This window comes from Watersipora subatra, chromosome 8 (assembly GCF_963576615.1).
Source record: "Watersipora subatra chromosome 8, tzWatSuba1.1, whole genome shotgun sequence".
Taxonomy (NCBI): Eukaryota; Metazoa; Bryozoa; class Gymnolaemata; order Cheilostomatida; family Watersiporidae; genus Watersipora; species Watersipora subatra.
Window position 1 is genome coordinate 48,371,495 of NC_088715.1, and position 17,513 is coordinate 48,389,007.

At 36.1% G+C, this 17,513-nt stretch overlaps 1 protein-coding gene across 1 annotated transcript; it reads right to left on the bottom strand.

The window, feature by feature from the left end:
• Positions 1-5,658: 5,658 nt before the first annotated feature.
• On the bottom strand, positions 5,659-16,933 carry LOC137402648 (uncharacterized). Its single transcript, XM_068089151.1, has 5 exons — positions 16,803-16,933; positions 12,120-13,409; positions 11,620-12,010; positions 7,049-7,163; positions 5,659-5,693 (listed from the first exon to the last, which is right to left on the bottom strand). Exons 1-5 carry the CDS (start codon positions 16,931-16,933, stop codon positions 5,659-5,661), a joined length of 1,962 nt encoding a protein of 653 aa, XP_067945252.1.
• Between the last annotated feature and the right edge of the window lie 580 nt (positions 16,934-17,513).

The window sequence follows — 17,513 nt, forward strand, 5'->3', positions numbered from 1 at the left end:
ATTGTGCCCTACCCGTTCCAAACTTGGATGGTCTTTTTTCTTGTGCATCTTCAACTACAGGAGTCCTAGTGTCAGGTGCAGGAGGCCCTAAAAAGTTAATTCTCATATTGCATCAGCAGAGCATGTTTTGCAACAAAGGCCACTGAATGTTTTTGAATATAAGTCAAAAAAATGAAACAGCTCTTAAATCATAACAGTTTTAAAAGTTCACATAAAAACTGACTATAAAAATCATAGCATTCTAGATGTACTTATCAAAGCGGTTGCATAAGTGGAACAGCTTTTTGTAGGTGTAGGAAAAAGCATTTCTGACTAGTGAGTCGTTGTATAATTAGCCTATCGTGTGTTGGCCTAACTGCAAAAGACAATCCTTTGTTTGTATTAAGTAAGGAGAAAGCATGTTTGCATCACCAACTGGTCTTTGCAAAAACACAAATTCTTAGCTGTTTTTTTCTTTGCGGTGGTCAGAAGCATAACAGCCATTTCAGTTATCCAAATTGTAGATCAATATAGTTCTGATGATTATCTATTGGCCTTTAGCAGTAGTGAAAATGAGTCTTTATTTTTAACAGTGATATTAATGCCTTAACTTATAGTTAATGCCTTAACTTATACTACTACTATAATAGTAGTAGTGATAACTCATTATACTCGGCACTTGCTCAACTTGTCAACCCGATAGTATGAAGAGGAAAAAATGTATCTCAACTCCTTCTGCAACATATTTGTGGCCTTTTTATGACATAAGATAATGTAAAACATTGTTTAAATTAATTCGCCAGATGGTATGACAACGTGTTACTGATCATGGTATGTGTACCATTGTTCAATATTTGGCTTTACAAAATACATGTCTCTGAAAAATTGTTGTTTTCAAAGAATTAATTTAGTGGTGAAAAATTTAATGGTAAGGGTGAAAATCAACCACTTTCCAGAAGTTTAGAACAATTGTGCAAATATTTATTCTCTATACTTTATCGTGTATACCAATAAGTACATAAGACAGAGTGAAGGTGAGTCCCTGCTATCAACTAGTGTCTATGATATACGATCTCATTACCATTAGATTATCTTTAGATTATCTTAGATTAATTAATTGAGCGAATATATTTTGTTATAAATAATCTCACAGAGGAACCATAATGATTTAGCAAACTTAGAAGAGTCATTTTTTGTTCTGAGTTTATCAAAAGGTATTTCCACAGAAATTGCTAAACTTTTTGTATAATTGTATTTGTGTGATTACTTGTAAATTCTGTATAACACATCTAACAAAAAGCGGATGCGTGTTGTTTTCATGACGTCTACTCACGTGATGTGATAGTGGTCTCAGAGTTACCAATAGAAATGATGAATGGTAGAGGAACAGTTTTCAGTAGCATCCCACTCGTGCATTTATATCCGTCTGTGAAACAGTACAAAAGATGTGAATAAAATAATAATAGTAATAATAACATGTTACTAATTGCTGCCAGATCAGAGTAAATACATGTATTTAACTACAATACAACAGGGTTGCTCATAAGGAGATGTGATTTTCCACAGATTGAACATGCTAATACATAGACAAGAAACTAGTGAGCTCTGATTTCGAGTTAAAAGTTAGGGACTTCACAATCTTTATTAGTAGACAACGTGTATTGCAAAACCATGGAACTACCAACCACATGTCAAAGGCCAAAGTTCATCTAAGTCAAATATTTTCCTATGAAGCTATCTGATGACTGCAAAAGATAAAACAATAAAATGGGCTAAGTAGACTGTTGACTTATAGAAGTTACTTAATACATTAATAACTAAGTTTACATCAGCAACTTAAGCAGAGTGTCTCTAACCAGTGGTATGGAGTTCACAGATGCTCCCAGTTTCTCTTTGCACCATGTTAGTAAAATCTCCAACTGTACTCTCCATTAAAAAAGAAAACACGAGACATTTGGAATTGTGGATGAGTTTAATAGCTTCTCCGACAATTTTCCCTATAAGTAAACATAGCATTAAATTGATTTTGCACTTTTTGAAATTAATTAGTAGAGAATAGTAACTAACAATTAGATTTTCAATCATGTCCATAAAATAAGAACTTGTAGTTAACCGAACTTTTGCAGTCACCAGCCATGACCTTTGATATCGTTAACCTTTCCAACATCATCCATATACAAATTTACAGACATTTTACCAAAAATGGCCAATTTTGCTTCATGATATGTATACAACATTTTTTTAACTTCAACCTATATCTAGAAAATTTTTGTTATATATTTTATTTTTCCAACATTTTACAAAGTAGTACTATGCAAAAAATTTAATTTATCTATATTTTGTGCACTGCTAAAGCTACGTGAAGATATGATAGCTACGAAGCTAGAACAATCCTTTGTAAATGTTCCTTATTTTTAAAAAAAACTATTACTTTCACAACCATCAGAGTCAGTGCTGCTACTTTAATTAACTGTGTGATCTCAAAAATCTGACTTTGAATCTGCTACAATGTCATCAACATAAGTAATTCTCTGTTTTCTAACTTGGAATGTACTTACAAAAGCCATAATAACACTAAATAACTCAAATGTCAGAAAGAAAAAACGTTGGCTTTTAAGTTGGAAATTCCTAAACAAAAATTTATTCTTGCTTTGTAATTTTAAGCCGGTTTTATTGAATAATCTTTGAAAAACACCGTCAATACCATATCAATCTTAAAGGCACTAGTTATGCTGTCAACAAATAAAAAAAATTATGACACTAAGCAATTGCTGGGAAGGTCACAAAAATGTGCCTTTGGTAGTCAACCATGGATAAGGCATAAATGGATTAAGCACTTAATGAAAAGTTATTCTATTTAGTAAAATGTGTTTTGGTTGAGCAACAACAAAGGAGATTAATAAATAACAGTTAGTTTTTTCATGTAGTCATTCTTACAGCGCCATAAATTTTGAGGTAATAGTTTTAATTAAATTGTAACTCTGTTGGAAGAATGATGTTTGAATTTAATTAAAACTATTATAAAACATAATGTACTTCATTTAGCATGTTATGTCAGAAAAGCTGACTATTCCAGCACATTCTAAACAAAGTTCTATATAGCAAACATTTTAAAAAGGCCTCTGAAAAAAGTTTTTATTGCTTCATTATTCTTTGATAACTAGTTCTATTGCAATGCTAAATTCTACTATGCAATGAAAACAACCAGTATGTCTGGAAAGCAATCAAAACTTTTACCTTCACGTTTGAAAACTTGTGGAGGCGTCGGTCCATAAGACAAGTCAATTGGAAAATCTCTTTCCTCAACCATTACGGTAGATGTTGATTCAGCATATGCTGGTTCTACTGAGGGCATATCACTAGCGATGGAATAGTTTACTGGCAAAGACCTTTTTCGTTCAGAAGGATCGGTGAATAGACTTGAGTTTGATGTTGAAGTAGATGGATGTGTTAGAGTATATGGAGCATAATGTGAAACTGTATGTGGTGGTGAAAGTTGAGAGGGCTCATTTCCTTCTAACATTAGTGACTCAAGAGATAGAGGCAGAATCTGTCCTGAACTTGGCAGTTTTTCCGAACTTAACATCAATGAATCTGGTGTTTCGGAGGTATTCAAAAGGCAGTCTGGAAAGGCTATGTCTGAGGAGGTACTAGATACAGATGGATTGTCAATGTCTCCTTCTAAGGTAGAAGTTTGAATAAATTGAGCGGTTTGAAAATTGATTTGATCGTCACCTGCAGGCTGAGGAAAATGGATCAGGGATGCATCAGTTGTTGTAGCTTGTGACGGTGCCATTTGAGAGTTGAATGCCTCTAGAGGGAAAACAAAATCTCCGGAAATAGCGCGATTTGCTTTTGAAAAGTTCATGGGTGTAAAAACTGACGACCGACTTCCATTTGGCACAGTTTGGGGAGGTATTTGCTTTACTTGTAGGACAGAACTGCAAGATTCTGAAGTAAATGTGTGAGACTTGTCTGGACCTGACACGACAAGAAAGTTATCTTTTGGTGCCATTGACATAGAGTCTAAACAATTTGAAGCTGTTTCAGAAATCTCTTCTCTTGCAGAATAATGCATCGCTTTGTTTCCTTTATCATCTAGTAGCATTTTTAGAGCATCTTTACTATTTGATGATATGGAATCTAGTATATTCTTTGATATGTCTGTATGTCCATGAATGCTAGCACAGTGTAATGCAGTACAGTTGGTGACATCTTGTTGTAAAAGCAGCTTGTCTTTGCTTTCAGATGATATAGAGTGTAGTATACACTTCACTATGTCTGTACGTCCATTAGTGCTAGCCCAGTGTAATGCTGTAGAGTTCTTATCAGTCTCATGTAAAATCAGCCTATCTTTGTTCTTAGAAGATATGGAGTCCAGTATACACTTTGCTGTGTCTGTACGTCCTAACATGCTAGCATAGTGCAATGCTGTAGCACTGTAATTATCATGTTGTAAAAGCAGACTATCCTTACTCTCAGATGGTATGGAATCTAGTATACACTTCACTATATCTGTATGACCATGAATGCTAGCATAGTGTAATGCTGTACAGTTGGTTTCAGTCTGTTTTAAAAGTAAGCTATCCTTACTTTCAGGTGATATGGAGTCTAGTATACACTTTACTATATTTATATGACCATTTCCGCTTTCAGAGTGTAATGCTGTCCAGCCGGTATTATCCTGGTCTAAAAGCAGGCTATCCTTGCTACTAGATGAAATTGAATCTAATATGCACTGTACTACGTCTTTTTGTGCATGATTGGTAGCAATTCGTAATGCTGTGTGTCCTGCCCTACCTTTTATCATGAGCAGGTTATGCCTATCTTCTTCTGATATTCTGCCTAGTAAATGTTTAATTAGTTGTGTGTATCCTCTACTACTAGCTAAGCGCAAGGGTGTTATACCGAACTCATCACCATCTTTAAGAAGTTCGGCTAGGTGGTCAGCTGAAGTATAACTCATAAAGCATGTTAGTAGCTCTGTGTCATTTCTCTTTACAGCAACATGAAGGAACCTTATCTTTTTACAATATAAAGACTTAATTATCACGAATACTTCCTCTCTGTCGACATTCCGCAAGTATCCATTTAATTGTTTCACTGTAAGATGAGTTTTTCCTGAGTTCTCAACGTAAGACTTTAAAACTCTGGCAAGATTATCACCAGCTTTTGAAGAGCTCTCCATACTTGTCACTGTCTATATATAGAAGTGCTGTTTATTAGCTCTTCTACAACATCACCATTTAGCAACAAAATACTTTGGCTGCAGCGAAGTTTGATAACAAACATTATACAATATGAGAAATACTGATGCAAGGAATCAACTATAATACTCATGTTTCTTTCTCTCTGATGGAGTATGTGTATCATTTTGACTGCAGGCTTTGTTCAGTGTAAACACGAACTTCCAAAAAAACGAATTCTGAATCTATCAACTAGGCAATGATTTTCCATAACTTCTGAATAAAAACTTCACTAGTTAATTTAATGTTCTGCTGATGATTCCTAAAATGCGCCTTAACATAATTAAGTAACTCTTCTATAGGTAATGTTAGCATAGAGCCTAAAGGATGCCAGAAACTGTATTACTCGCATACTATCTGCCAACAAAAATTTGAATAATTCTTCGAAGTTACCTGTAAAAATACACCTGTCTGTAGAAAGTAAACAACTCGTCTAGCTATCAAGCATGCCATTGAAGACGTTTTTCTCTGTAAGATTTAATAGTCACTTAATTGTACATTGCAAAAAACCATTGTAGTAAGCTCAGTGTTTAGTTCACTAACTCATTATTCTGTAAAACTACAAGCGAGCATAGATGTACTGTATGCAAGTTACAGGCATGTATCCTTGCTGTAAGTTTTGTTTTAGTGGCAGCATCTTTTTTAAAATGATTTGAAAATGTTCATTCATTGAGTCATGCTATGTAAAAGATTATAATGCTTTAAAGACCAATGACGACAATAATATTCCGTAAAAAATCAATTATAGTTAACAGCCAAGAGAAGCTGAAATAAACTGAAACAAAAGGCAACAATCCAAAAACAGTTTAAAGACCGAGGTAAAATATTTTAAATAATGTCTGACATGTACCAACTCGCTACAGTAACCTGCGAAATGCCCAGCGGTGCACGGGTATTAAAAGGGGCTCGTGGCAAGTGGCAGGCAACAACGCGTTGCAGGGGCTGCCTGCATCTTGTCATTAGCCTGGCACATTGTAGCCAATGGCTGATTTGAGTAATCTTGCTAATATGAGCCATGAGAGCAAGCTTAAAATTTTGTTATGCTGTAACAGAAAGTGGTAGTGTGCTCTCATTCATAAAGTGCCGTATATTGCCCAAGCAAACCATCCACCTCGCGTAGCCTAATTGGTAAGGCATTTGCCCAGTAAATGGGAGGTTCTAAGATCAACTCATCTGCGATACGAAATCTTCATTCCAATAATTTAATAGTCATAGCTGGACAAACTGAAGTATGTTTGTCCAGACAAACACACAAAAATGCGCACACATGAACAAATTAATGCGCACAAACGCACGCTTAAGTGAACCCAAAAATGCACTCACAAACTCACACACAAACGCCTCCACCTTATCATCTTTTCAGCAATTTCCTGACTCCCACTGCAAAGCCTCTCAAAAATGAAGTAAGCGATCTGCCTTGGTCCAATCATGGGCATAAGTACTGAGGTGGCTTGAGCTGCTGTACTTTAACAGAGACCCGGACTACCATCATCTTGCTTTTCAGTAACTTAGCCAGACGATCTTTACTTCCATCTACACTCCAAACAAATCTGGTGGCCAATCTGGTGCGAAACCTTACTACGGTTGGTGTCAGAATAGCATGGCTCTCCAAAAGAGTTGGCATAAATTTGACCATTGCTAGAAAGTCAAGCGCCTCAAAGTAACTAGGATCTTCCTAGTCCAAAGTTGTATTGCATCGGGGTACTGCTAGCCTAGCTTTCTCTTAAACTACCATCACGGTATCACAACAACCACCTGTGCATTGGTGTTTAAAAGTACGGGCCAGTAGCCATTGACCAACTACAGCTTACTTAACTACTTACTGCCGGACAATGCTTTGAGGCGGTTGTCAATCTTAAGAGGTCGATAGGGGTCCTGTTTAGCGAATACATTTAACCACCAGCAGATGACACAGAACCGCAACTTGTCATTCTTTTTCTAAATCACCACCATCAAATAATAGAGGTACATGCACTTTCAGTTGGTTTGATGATTTCCTTTCTCAGCAGCTTTTGGACTTGATGCTCGGTCTCAACTTTTTCCTTTAGTCCTAACTGACAGAAAGGCTGCCAGAAGATTAGACATCAGAGACTTCAGAGGTTCGTACAACATTTTTATCGCTGTTGCTGAACATGCACTAATAGAGTGCCAGAAAACGTGTCAGCTGCTCTGTCTTCACTGGCTCAGAATTTATTAAATAATTTGAGAGATGACCTGACAATTTAGTTATAGAAGCTAAACTAATCATGACATTGCCCTCATCAAAACAAAAAACAAGTGGCTTAATAATATTCTTACAGAAACTAAAGGTGGCATGACATTGTACCTAAACAAACCACAAAACCCATGAAAGTTTACATACAAGAAGCAGAGGTAAGATGACGATGTACCTATAGGAGCTAGAGGTCACATGACAAGGTATCCAAAAGAACCAAAGGTAACGTGACAACGCATTCATATGAACTACAAGTGTAATGGCTATATACTCATAAAGACTAGAAGGTACAAGACAATATGCTCATAACAACTACATGTAGAAGCAATTTACTATTAGGAGCTACTGGTGGCATAGTTACTATATACCTATGAGAATGGGAGGTAGAATTTCAATGTATGTATATAAATGAAAGGTAACATGACAATATACATATACAAATGAGATATGGCTTGTACCATTAAAAACTAGACTTACCTAAAAATGTAGGTGTATAGATTCAAGGTTGCATGGTATATACCCATGTAATTTAATCGTTATATGACAATATACCCATAAAGACTAGAAGTGACATGACAATGTTTTCATCTAAACCTTTGGTATGATGACAAACAGCCAAAAGAACTAGAGGCAAAGTGAAAATGTTGCAGAGAGAGGCTCAGGTAAAAATGTGCTGTACCTGTCAGAAACAGAATTAAAATCAAAATGTACTTATAAGAACGAGAGATGAAATGACAATGTACTTATAACAACTAGAGATGGATCTACAATGTACTAAAGAGAACTAGAGATGAAGTTACAATGTACCTAATAAAACTAGTGATGAATCTACAATGTACCTGTAAAAACTAGAGATAGAATGACAATGTACCTAAGAGAACTAGAGATAAAATGACACTGTAACAATAACAACTTGAGATGAAATGACAATGTACCTATGAGAGCTAGAGATGAAATGACCCTGTAACTATAACAACTAAAAATGAAATGACAATGTACCTATGAGAGCTAGAGATGAAATGACAGTGTACTTATAAGAACTAAAAATGAAATGACAATGTACCTATGATAACTAGAGATAAAATGACAATGTATCTATGAGAACTAAAGATAAAATGACACTGTAACTACAGCAACTAAAGATGAAATGACACTGTACCTAAGAGAACTAGAGATGAAATGACCCTTTAACTATAACAACCAAAAATGAAATGACAATGTACCTATGAGAACTAGAGATAAAATGACGATGTGCCTATGAGAACTAGAAATAAAATGACGCTGTACCGATAAGAACTAGAGATGAAATGACACTGTACCTAAGAGAACTAGAAATAAAATGACACTGTAACAATAACAACTTGAGATAAAATGACAATGTACCTATGAGAGCTAGAGATGAAATGACCCTGTAACTACAACAACTAGAGATAAAATGACACTGTACCTATGAGAACTAGAGATGAAATGACACTGTACCTAAGAGAACTAGAGAAGAAATGACACTGTAACAATAACAACTTGAGATGAAATGACAATGTACCTAAGAGAACTAGAGATGAAATGACACTGTAACTACAACAACTAGAGATAAAATGACACTGTACCTATGAGAACTAGAGATAAAATTACAATGTACCTAATAAAACTAGTGATAAATCTACAATGTACCTGTAAAAACTAGAGATAGAATGACAATGTACATAAGAGAACTAGAGATTAAATGACCCTGTAACTATAACAAACAAAAATGAAATGACAATGTACCTATGATAACTAGAGATAAAATGACAATGTATCTATGAGAGCTAAAGATAAAATGACACTGTAACTACAACAACTAGAGATAAAATGACACTGTACCTATGAGAACTAGAGATGAAATGACAATATACCTAAGAGAACTAGAGATGAAATGACCCTGTAACTATAACAACCAAAAATGAAATGACAATGTACCTATGAGAACTAGAGATAAAATGACGATGTGCCTATGAGAACTAGAAATAAAATGACGCTGTACCGATAAGAACTAGAGATGAAATGACACTGTACCTAAGAGAACTAGAAATAAAATGACACTGTAACTATAACAACTTGAGATGAAATGACAATGCACCTAAGAGAACTAGAGATAAAATGACCCTGTAACTATAACAACTAAAAATGAAATGACAATGTACCTATGAGAAATAGAGATGAAATGACACTGTAACTATAGCAACCAGAGATATAATGACAATGTACCTAAGAGAACTAGAGATGAAATGACCCTGTAACTATAACAACTAAAAATGAAATGACACTGTACCTATGAGAGCTAGAGATGAAATGACAATGTACTTATAAGAACTAGAGATTAAATAACACTGTACCTATCAGAAATAGAGATGAAATGACAATGTACCTATAAGAGCTACAGATGAAATGACACTGTACCTATAAGAACTAGAGATGAAATGATAATGTACGCATAAGAACAAAAGATGAAATACACGGTACTTATAAGAACTAGAGGTAACAAGAGACAAACTTGATAAAACTAGTTAAAACTAGTCTAGAGCGGTCCAAATGTTTATATACCACTATTTATGAAAACTAGTCTTGATAAAGATAAAGATGTTGACACCATAATGATATCAGTAAATGTACAAAACATACCTTGTCGAAGGTTTACAGAGCAGTTGGTAATACTGTTTGTGTGTAACTATTTGAACATGTGTCATAATGCACTGATTTCTTGATTGCTCTATAACTGAAAGTATTAAATACTTTTTTATGAGGTGATTCTGAAAGGATCGTAACAATGTAGTCTATGGACATTGACACATGCGTTCACATATGTAGCTGCTAATACCATTTTAGTTCAATTGAACTCTAGCACTAATTGTTCACAGCAGCAATTAGGCTTGGCAACAATAAGGAAACTTCCAAATGAGTTTTTTGGAGAATGGAATTTTCAGGCATTTGAAAGGAAAGTGGAATTTCCAAGCATGTCATTTGACATTGGGATTCCCAAAGGTAACATCTTTATCAGCAATAAGTCTATTTGCAAAATCAACTTTCCGATGCAAGCTTAGCTTTTTCTGAATTTAACTTTTTGATGTACTAATCTAACAACAACGTGTTGAAGTTTTTTCAGCCAACATTTTTTGCTGCAGATAATTCTTCTGGTAATGAAATTATGAAATAAAATATCAGTGACAGGAACCCGAGTTATAAATTTTCAATTTGTTACACATTCCAGTTGCGTTTAAACCGCTGTTATTCTTTGATCTAAGTTCAATGATCACTCTCTGGTCTCGCTTTTACATAAAGAAATCGCTATGAAGAACAAAATCTTTGAAGTTTCATATCTAATAACACTCCTAATCACTTGGCTGCTTTGTTATTTTTAACCACAGTATTTTATTTAAAAGATGTATTGATTCCTAATTTCTACTTTTTTTTCTCAAATCATAGCAAGCTGTGCTAATTGTTTCTGCAAGAGTTTATTATGAATTAGTTTAAAATTGGGACTATATTTATCTCGGGTTTGTAAGCTGGAAATAACATGAAAAAAGGATATGGCTAAGAGTTGGAGACAAACAAAGTATGATAGTTAGGTGTTAAACAATGAATTTAGTATTTTCCTGTTTTAAATCAAATATAGATCTTTGGTCTTCATTGTTATCGCTACTCTGGCGTTGGTTTGCAGCCTATTACCTATTTACTGTTATGTAATTGCATACTGTGGGGTGCGCAGTGCAGTGAATTCGCAGCATTTGCGTATAATCAAAAGCCTTTGTACAAAGCGTTTCTCATTAGTGAGTGATTGATTAATCAATATTGTGTTTGCACTTGAAAGAAACATTCATCTAGCTGCATCGAACCAATGGAAAACATGTTTAAACCCTTGCTGAGTTAACTTAGCTTTGCAAAAACTTAGCTTTTTATTTTGATTTCTGCTTCTTGATGACCAGCCTGAAGAAAGCTATGAGGGTTTCATCAAATTTAGATATCTGAATCTCTAACTACTCCCCATTTACTGATAGGACTAGTGAAAGTGATAACTTAGTTTTAGTAGTAACAATAAAGAAGTAAATTTTAGTAAGAGTGATAGCACAGATTACTTAGAACATGGTCAACTTTTTAAGGTAGTAGCAAGAAGAGTAAAAAAGTAAGTAAAAGAATACCAACCACACCATTGTAGCTACCAGTTACATGCTTAGAGCTACCAGTCACATGCTTATAGCTACCAGTTATATGCTTATAGCTACCAGTCACATGCTTAGAGCTACCAGTTACATGCTTATAGCTACCAGTTACATGCTTATAGCTACCAGTCACGTGCTTAAAGCTATCAGTCACATGCTTAGAGCTACCAGTAACATGCTTAGAGTTACCAGTCACATGCTTAGAGCTACCAGCCACATGCTTATAGCTATCAGTCATATGCTTAGAGCTACCAGTCACATACTTAGAACTACCAGTCAAATGCTTAGAGCTACCAGTCACATGCTTAGAGCTACCAGTCACATGCTTAGTGCTACCAGCCACATGCTTATAGCTATCAGTCACATGCTTAGAGCTACCAGTCACATACTTAGAGCTATCAGTCACATACTTAGAGCTATCAGCCACATGCTTAGAGCTACCAGTCCCATACTTAGAGCTACCAGTCACATGCTTAGAGCTACCATGCAGTTACATGTACATGCTTATTATAGCTACCAGTCACATGCTTAAAGCTATCAGTCACATGCTTAGAGCTACCAGTCACATGCTTAGAGTTACCAGTCACATGCTTAGAGCTACCAGCCACATGCTTATAGCTATCAGTCATATGCTTAGAGCTACCAGTCACATACTTAGAGCTACCAGTCACATGCTTAGAGCTACCAGTCACGTGCTTAGAGCTACCAGTTACATGCTTATAGCTACCAGTTATATGCTTATAGCTACCAGTCACATGCTTAGAGCTACCAGTTACATGCTTATAGCTACCAGTTACATGCTTATAGCTACCAGTCACATGCTTAAAGCTATCAGTCACATGCTTAGAGCTACCAGTAACATGCTTAGAGTTACCAGTCACATGCTTAGAGCTACCAGCCACATGCTTATAGCTATCAGTCATATGCTTAGAGCTACCAGTCACATACTTAAAGCTACCAGTCAAATGCTTAGAGCTACCAGTCACATGCTTAGAGCTACCAGTCACATGCTTAGTGCTACCAGCCACATGCTTATAGCTATCAGTCACATGCTTAGAGCTACCAGTCACATACTTAGAGCTACCAGTCACATACTTAGAGCTATCAGCCACATGCTTAGAGCTACCAGTCACATGCTTAGTGCTATCAGTCATATGCTTAGAGCTACCAGTCACATACTTAGAGCTACCAGTCACATGCTTAGCGCTACCAGCCACATGTTTATAGCTACCAGTCACATGCTTAGAGCTACCAGCCACATGCTTATAGCTACCAGTCACATGCTTATAGCTACCAGTCACATGCTTAGAGCTACCAGTTACATGCTTAGAACTACCAGTCACATGCTTAGAGCTACCAGTCACATGCTTAGAGCTACCAGTCACATGCTTAGAGCTGCCAGTCACATGCTTAGAGCTACCAGCCACATGCTTATAGCTACCAGTCACATGCTTATAGCTACCAGTCACATGCTTATAGCTACCAGTCACATGCTTAGAGCTACCAGTTACATGCTTAGAACTACCAGTCACATGCTTAGAGCTATAAGTTACATGCTTAGAACTACCAGTCACATGCTTAGAGCTACCAGTCACATGCTTAGAGCTGCCAGTCACATGCTTAGAGCTACCAGCCACATGCTTATAGCTACCAGCCACATGCTTATAGCTACCAGTCACATGCTTAGAACTACCAGTCACATGCCTAGAGCTACCAGTCACATGCTCAGAGCTACCAGTCACATGCTTAGAGCTACCAGTTACATGCTTAGAGCTACAGCCACATGCTTAGAGCTACCAGCCACATGCTTGAAGTTACTAGCCAGAGGTTTGAAGCTACCAGCCACACGCTTGTAGCTACAAGCTGCATTGTTTGACTCAGAATAGTCGGAATTGAGTTAGCATTATGTGATTTCATTTGAAATTTCATGGTAATCGGAGTTATTTGTTTATAAACTAATCCTTTAGTTTGGTAACTTGTTTACGTTTTAAACCTGCTTTGGTATGCAAGTATCTACCATACTTTAGCATGAAAACCAATAAGTTGGCATCTTTGTTATTTTAGAACTTGCGCGTGAAGGTAAATAGAAAATGAAGAGTGAATGTAAATTATTTTCACATAGTATTAACTAGTGTAATTTACCAAGTTTTCCATCGAAATATTTAATAACCTGGTTGAATAACTTATGAAATAGGATTGATTCCTAATGCAGAGCACTGCTGGCTTATAAACGAAAACAAAACTTCCTTGTTAATTGTGCAATCATGAGATATCCGTGATGTGTCTTACACTGGTTATACACAGAGCATAATCGAATAAACCATAGAGTAGTCACCGAAAACCAGCCGTACATTTGCAAACAGAACAAAGTATTAGCCACACTCAACAAAAGTATCAATAAAAGAAGAAAAGAGAAATAGTAATAAAACCACTTACATCTATATGTATCAGACAAATACAACTAAGAGCAGAATTTGTGACAGACCTATAGTTTAATATAGCATCAAGCTGAACAAGGCATAATAGGCTCCAAAGAAGCACAGTAAAATTACAACTCGCAAGGTAATCACCACTGTTGCAAAACTTTACTGATTAAATTCCTGATTTTTCACCAATTAACTTTAATTTTAATTCTATAAGGCTAGAAGAAGGCGACGGATCAAATATATAATCAGATGTAGGGCAGTACAAAATAGCTTACTAAACTTTATATTGAAGTTGAATGTTCATATTTTGTTTAGTGTTGGAACCAGAATTTGCTTCCCTTGTCTGGTTTGATTTACGTGAAAGTATAAAAAACTGTTCTGCTTCTATTTGCTGTTCAACAATGTTTTTGACCCCATAGTAAGAATTAAATGAAGTTCCGTTGTCGCTGTCTCTGTGCTCGTCTACTCCTAGCTAGTTTTCATTAGATAGTTTTCACTAGTTATTGCTATAGCTAATCTAGCATTGGCTACCAGCAATCGTTACAGCAAAATATCTTCAGGTTGATGCAAGATCATCTTTGTTGCAATTATCATCAATATACGCTAATCTAGAATAGACATTGCGCAATCTAAAAACTTCTTAGAATCAAAGTAAGTACTTACTCTCCCGGGAAGCCCATGCAGTACACTATCTATATATGCTGGTTCCCGTTGCACCTTTTTACTTACTTTAGTAATGCCAGTGTCTGTAAGACTAGTATTGTTAGTTGTGTGAAGACGGATGAAAAATTTGATTTCCAAGAAGGTCACGCAATGCTGACGTTGCAAGCTTCAAAGAGTCCAAGTTCTGCCTTGCTTGCCAATATTGTCTGCCTAATCGATTTTTGACAAAGCGAGCAATCTACTGAAGCAATCAATTATTAGTGTAAAAGACTAATTTGAATGGCCATTGTACGACTCGTCAGGGGCTTTTAAAAAGTGGTTGTTGCAGCCAAATGCAGCACAGAGGTTTTGCATGGTTTTGGTTAGAAAAACACGCATAAATTAAAAAAGCTGTGCAGTAAATAGTAAAGTTAAAATTGTCTGTTGTGAAAAATTCAGCAACTGCTCAACCTTTCGTGGAAACTTGGTTTAATTAATTGAAGATATTTTTTCTCTCGACTATGTAGAAAGTAAATCTTGAAATTGGTAAAACGTCAGAAGGTTGTAAAACAAAGACATGTTAACTGTAACTATCTCAAAATTAGTAGCCATAGTCGTAGCAGTGGGTAGTTGATGAATTGATTATGACTACCTAAAAATAGTAATATTAGTAGTTGTGGGTAAGGGTGAGAGGAGGCAGCAATAAAGTAGTCAACAGTGATAACAGTAGGTGAGTGTGTAGTGATTATTACTAGTACTAGATAAGTACAAGTAGCAGTAGTATGTAAAAATAATAATAATAATAATACTAGTAGTAATATAACTGTAAACTGCGGTTTCACCAATAAAATAATACTTTTAAACGCCTTTTGAAAACAGGAGTGCTAAAGTTTTGGTATCTCTGTTGATTATTCTATTTTTGCTAAAGTTAAGCTCGCAATGCCCAGAAACATTTTATATAGGAAGTTTTCGAATAACGCGATTGTCTGAGAATTGTAGTGAGTCAAATAATAATTTGAAAACAAAGTTTTTGAACATTGAGACAATAAAATGTTTATACAGATTTTATACCTGCGCCTCAATTTTGGTCAAAGCAGCTACAATCATGAGACAGTTGTTTTTTAAATGGAAATTGATTTAATTGTAATACATTTTAATTTCCTAAATGTAAAAGGTAATTATCGCTTGATTGTTTTTTAATACTCATTAATATTAGACAATTTTTTCAACTATTTGTAAAAGTTATACTTGGGTTTCATGTTTGCATATCAGTTTTAGAAGAATTAAAACATATGATACAAAGCTGAAACATAATATATAAGTTTTTTTAAAGCTTTATGACATCTTTGTAGTTCAGTAGTTGCTTTTCTATGTTATGTACTGCTAGATTAACAAAGCTAATAGAACCACTACAAATTCTTGCATATAAGCCAATTTGACATATTAGGCATTTTTAGAACAACAGACCTAGAGTGGCAAATTTTATAAAAAAAAATAGTTACACGGAAACTGACCATACAAACTCATATGCACCTATCATGGTGATAAAAGTCATTGCATACTGTTGGGCGCACAGTGCAGCTCAGCGCAGCATAGAGACATACACTGACCTGCAGTGACCTACACTGACCTACAGTGTAGGCCAGGGCACCGTTTGTGTATGGTTAAGAGCCTAAGTAAAGAACGTTTCTGATTAGTGAGTGATTGATTAATCACTATTGCGTTTGCACTTAAAAGAAACATTCATCTAGCTGCATTGAGCCAATGGAAAACATGTTTACAACGCACGGTGAGTTTAATTTAGCTTTGCAAAAACCTAATCTTTTATAATGATTTCTGCTTCTTGATGGCCAGCCTGATTGCAGCTCCAGAGGTTCCACCAATTGTACATAACAGACATTTTAATAATTATCTACTGATAAATAGTACTACTGAAAGTGATAATTGGGTTTTAGCAGCAATAATAATAAAATAAACTATAATAATAATAATGATAATGCATTCGTCTGGGAACATGCTAAATATTTTTTATGGTAGTAGCAAGAGAAGTTGAAAAAGTAAGTAACAGGCTACCAGCCGCCTGGTTCAAGCTACCAACTGCATGGTTCGAGCTACCATCTGCATGGTTCGAGCTACCATCTGCATGGTTCGAGCTACCATCTGCATGGTTCGAGCTGTCAACTGCATGGTTCGAGCTACCAGCTGCATGGTTCGAGCTACCAGCTGCATGGTTCAAGCTACTAGCTGCATGGTTTGAGTTACCATCTGCATGGTTCGAGCTGTCAGCTGCATGGTTCGAGCTACCATCTGCATGGTTCGAGCTGTCAGCTGCATGGTTTGAGCTACCAGCTGCATGGTTCGAGCTACTAGCTGCATGGTTCGAGCTACCAGCTGCATGGTTCGAGCTACCAGCTGCATGGTTTGAGCTGCCAGCTGCATGGTTCGAGCTACCAGCTGCATGGTTCGAGCTACCAGCTGCATGGTTCGAGCTACCAGCTGCATGGTTCGAGCTACCATCTGCATGGTTCGAGCTACCAGCTGCATGGTTCGAGCTACCAGCTGCATGGTTCGAGCTGCCAGCTGCATGGTTCGAGATACCAGCTGCATGGTTCGAACCATAGTGGTTGGAATTAAATTAGCATGATGTTATTTCATTCGAGTGTGATCATATCAGAGTTATGCGTGTAAAAGTCAATCCTTTGGTTCGATAAATTTTATATGTTTTAAATTGAGCTGGTATGTGAGCATCTACAGTAGTCTAGCATGAAAATAAATAAATTTACTTCTTTCTCCCCTATAAGACATATGC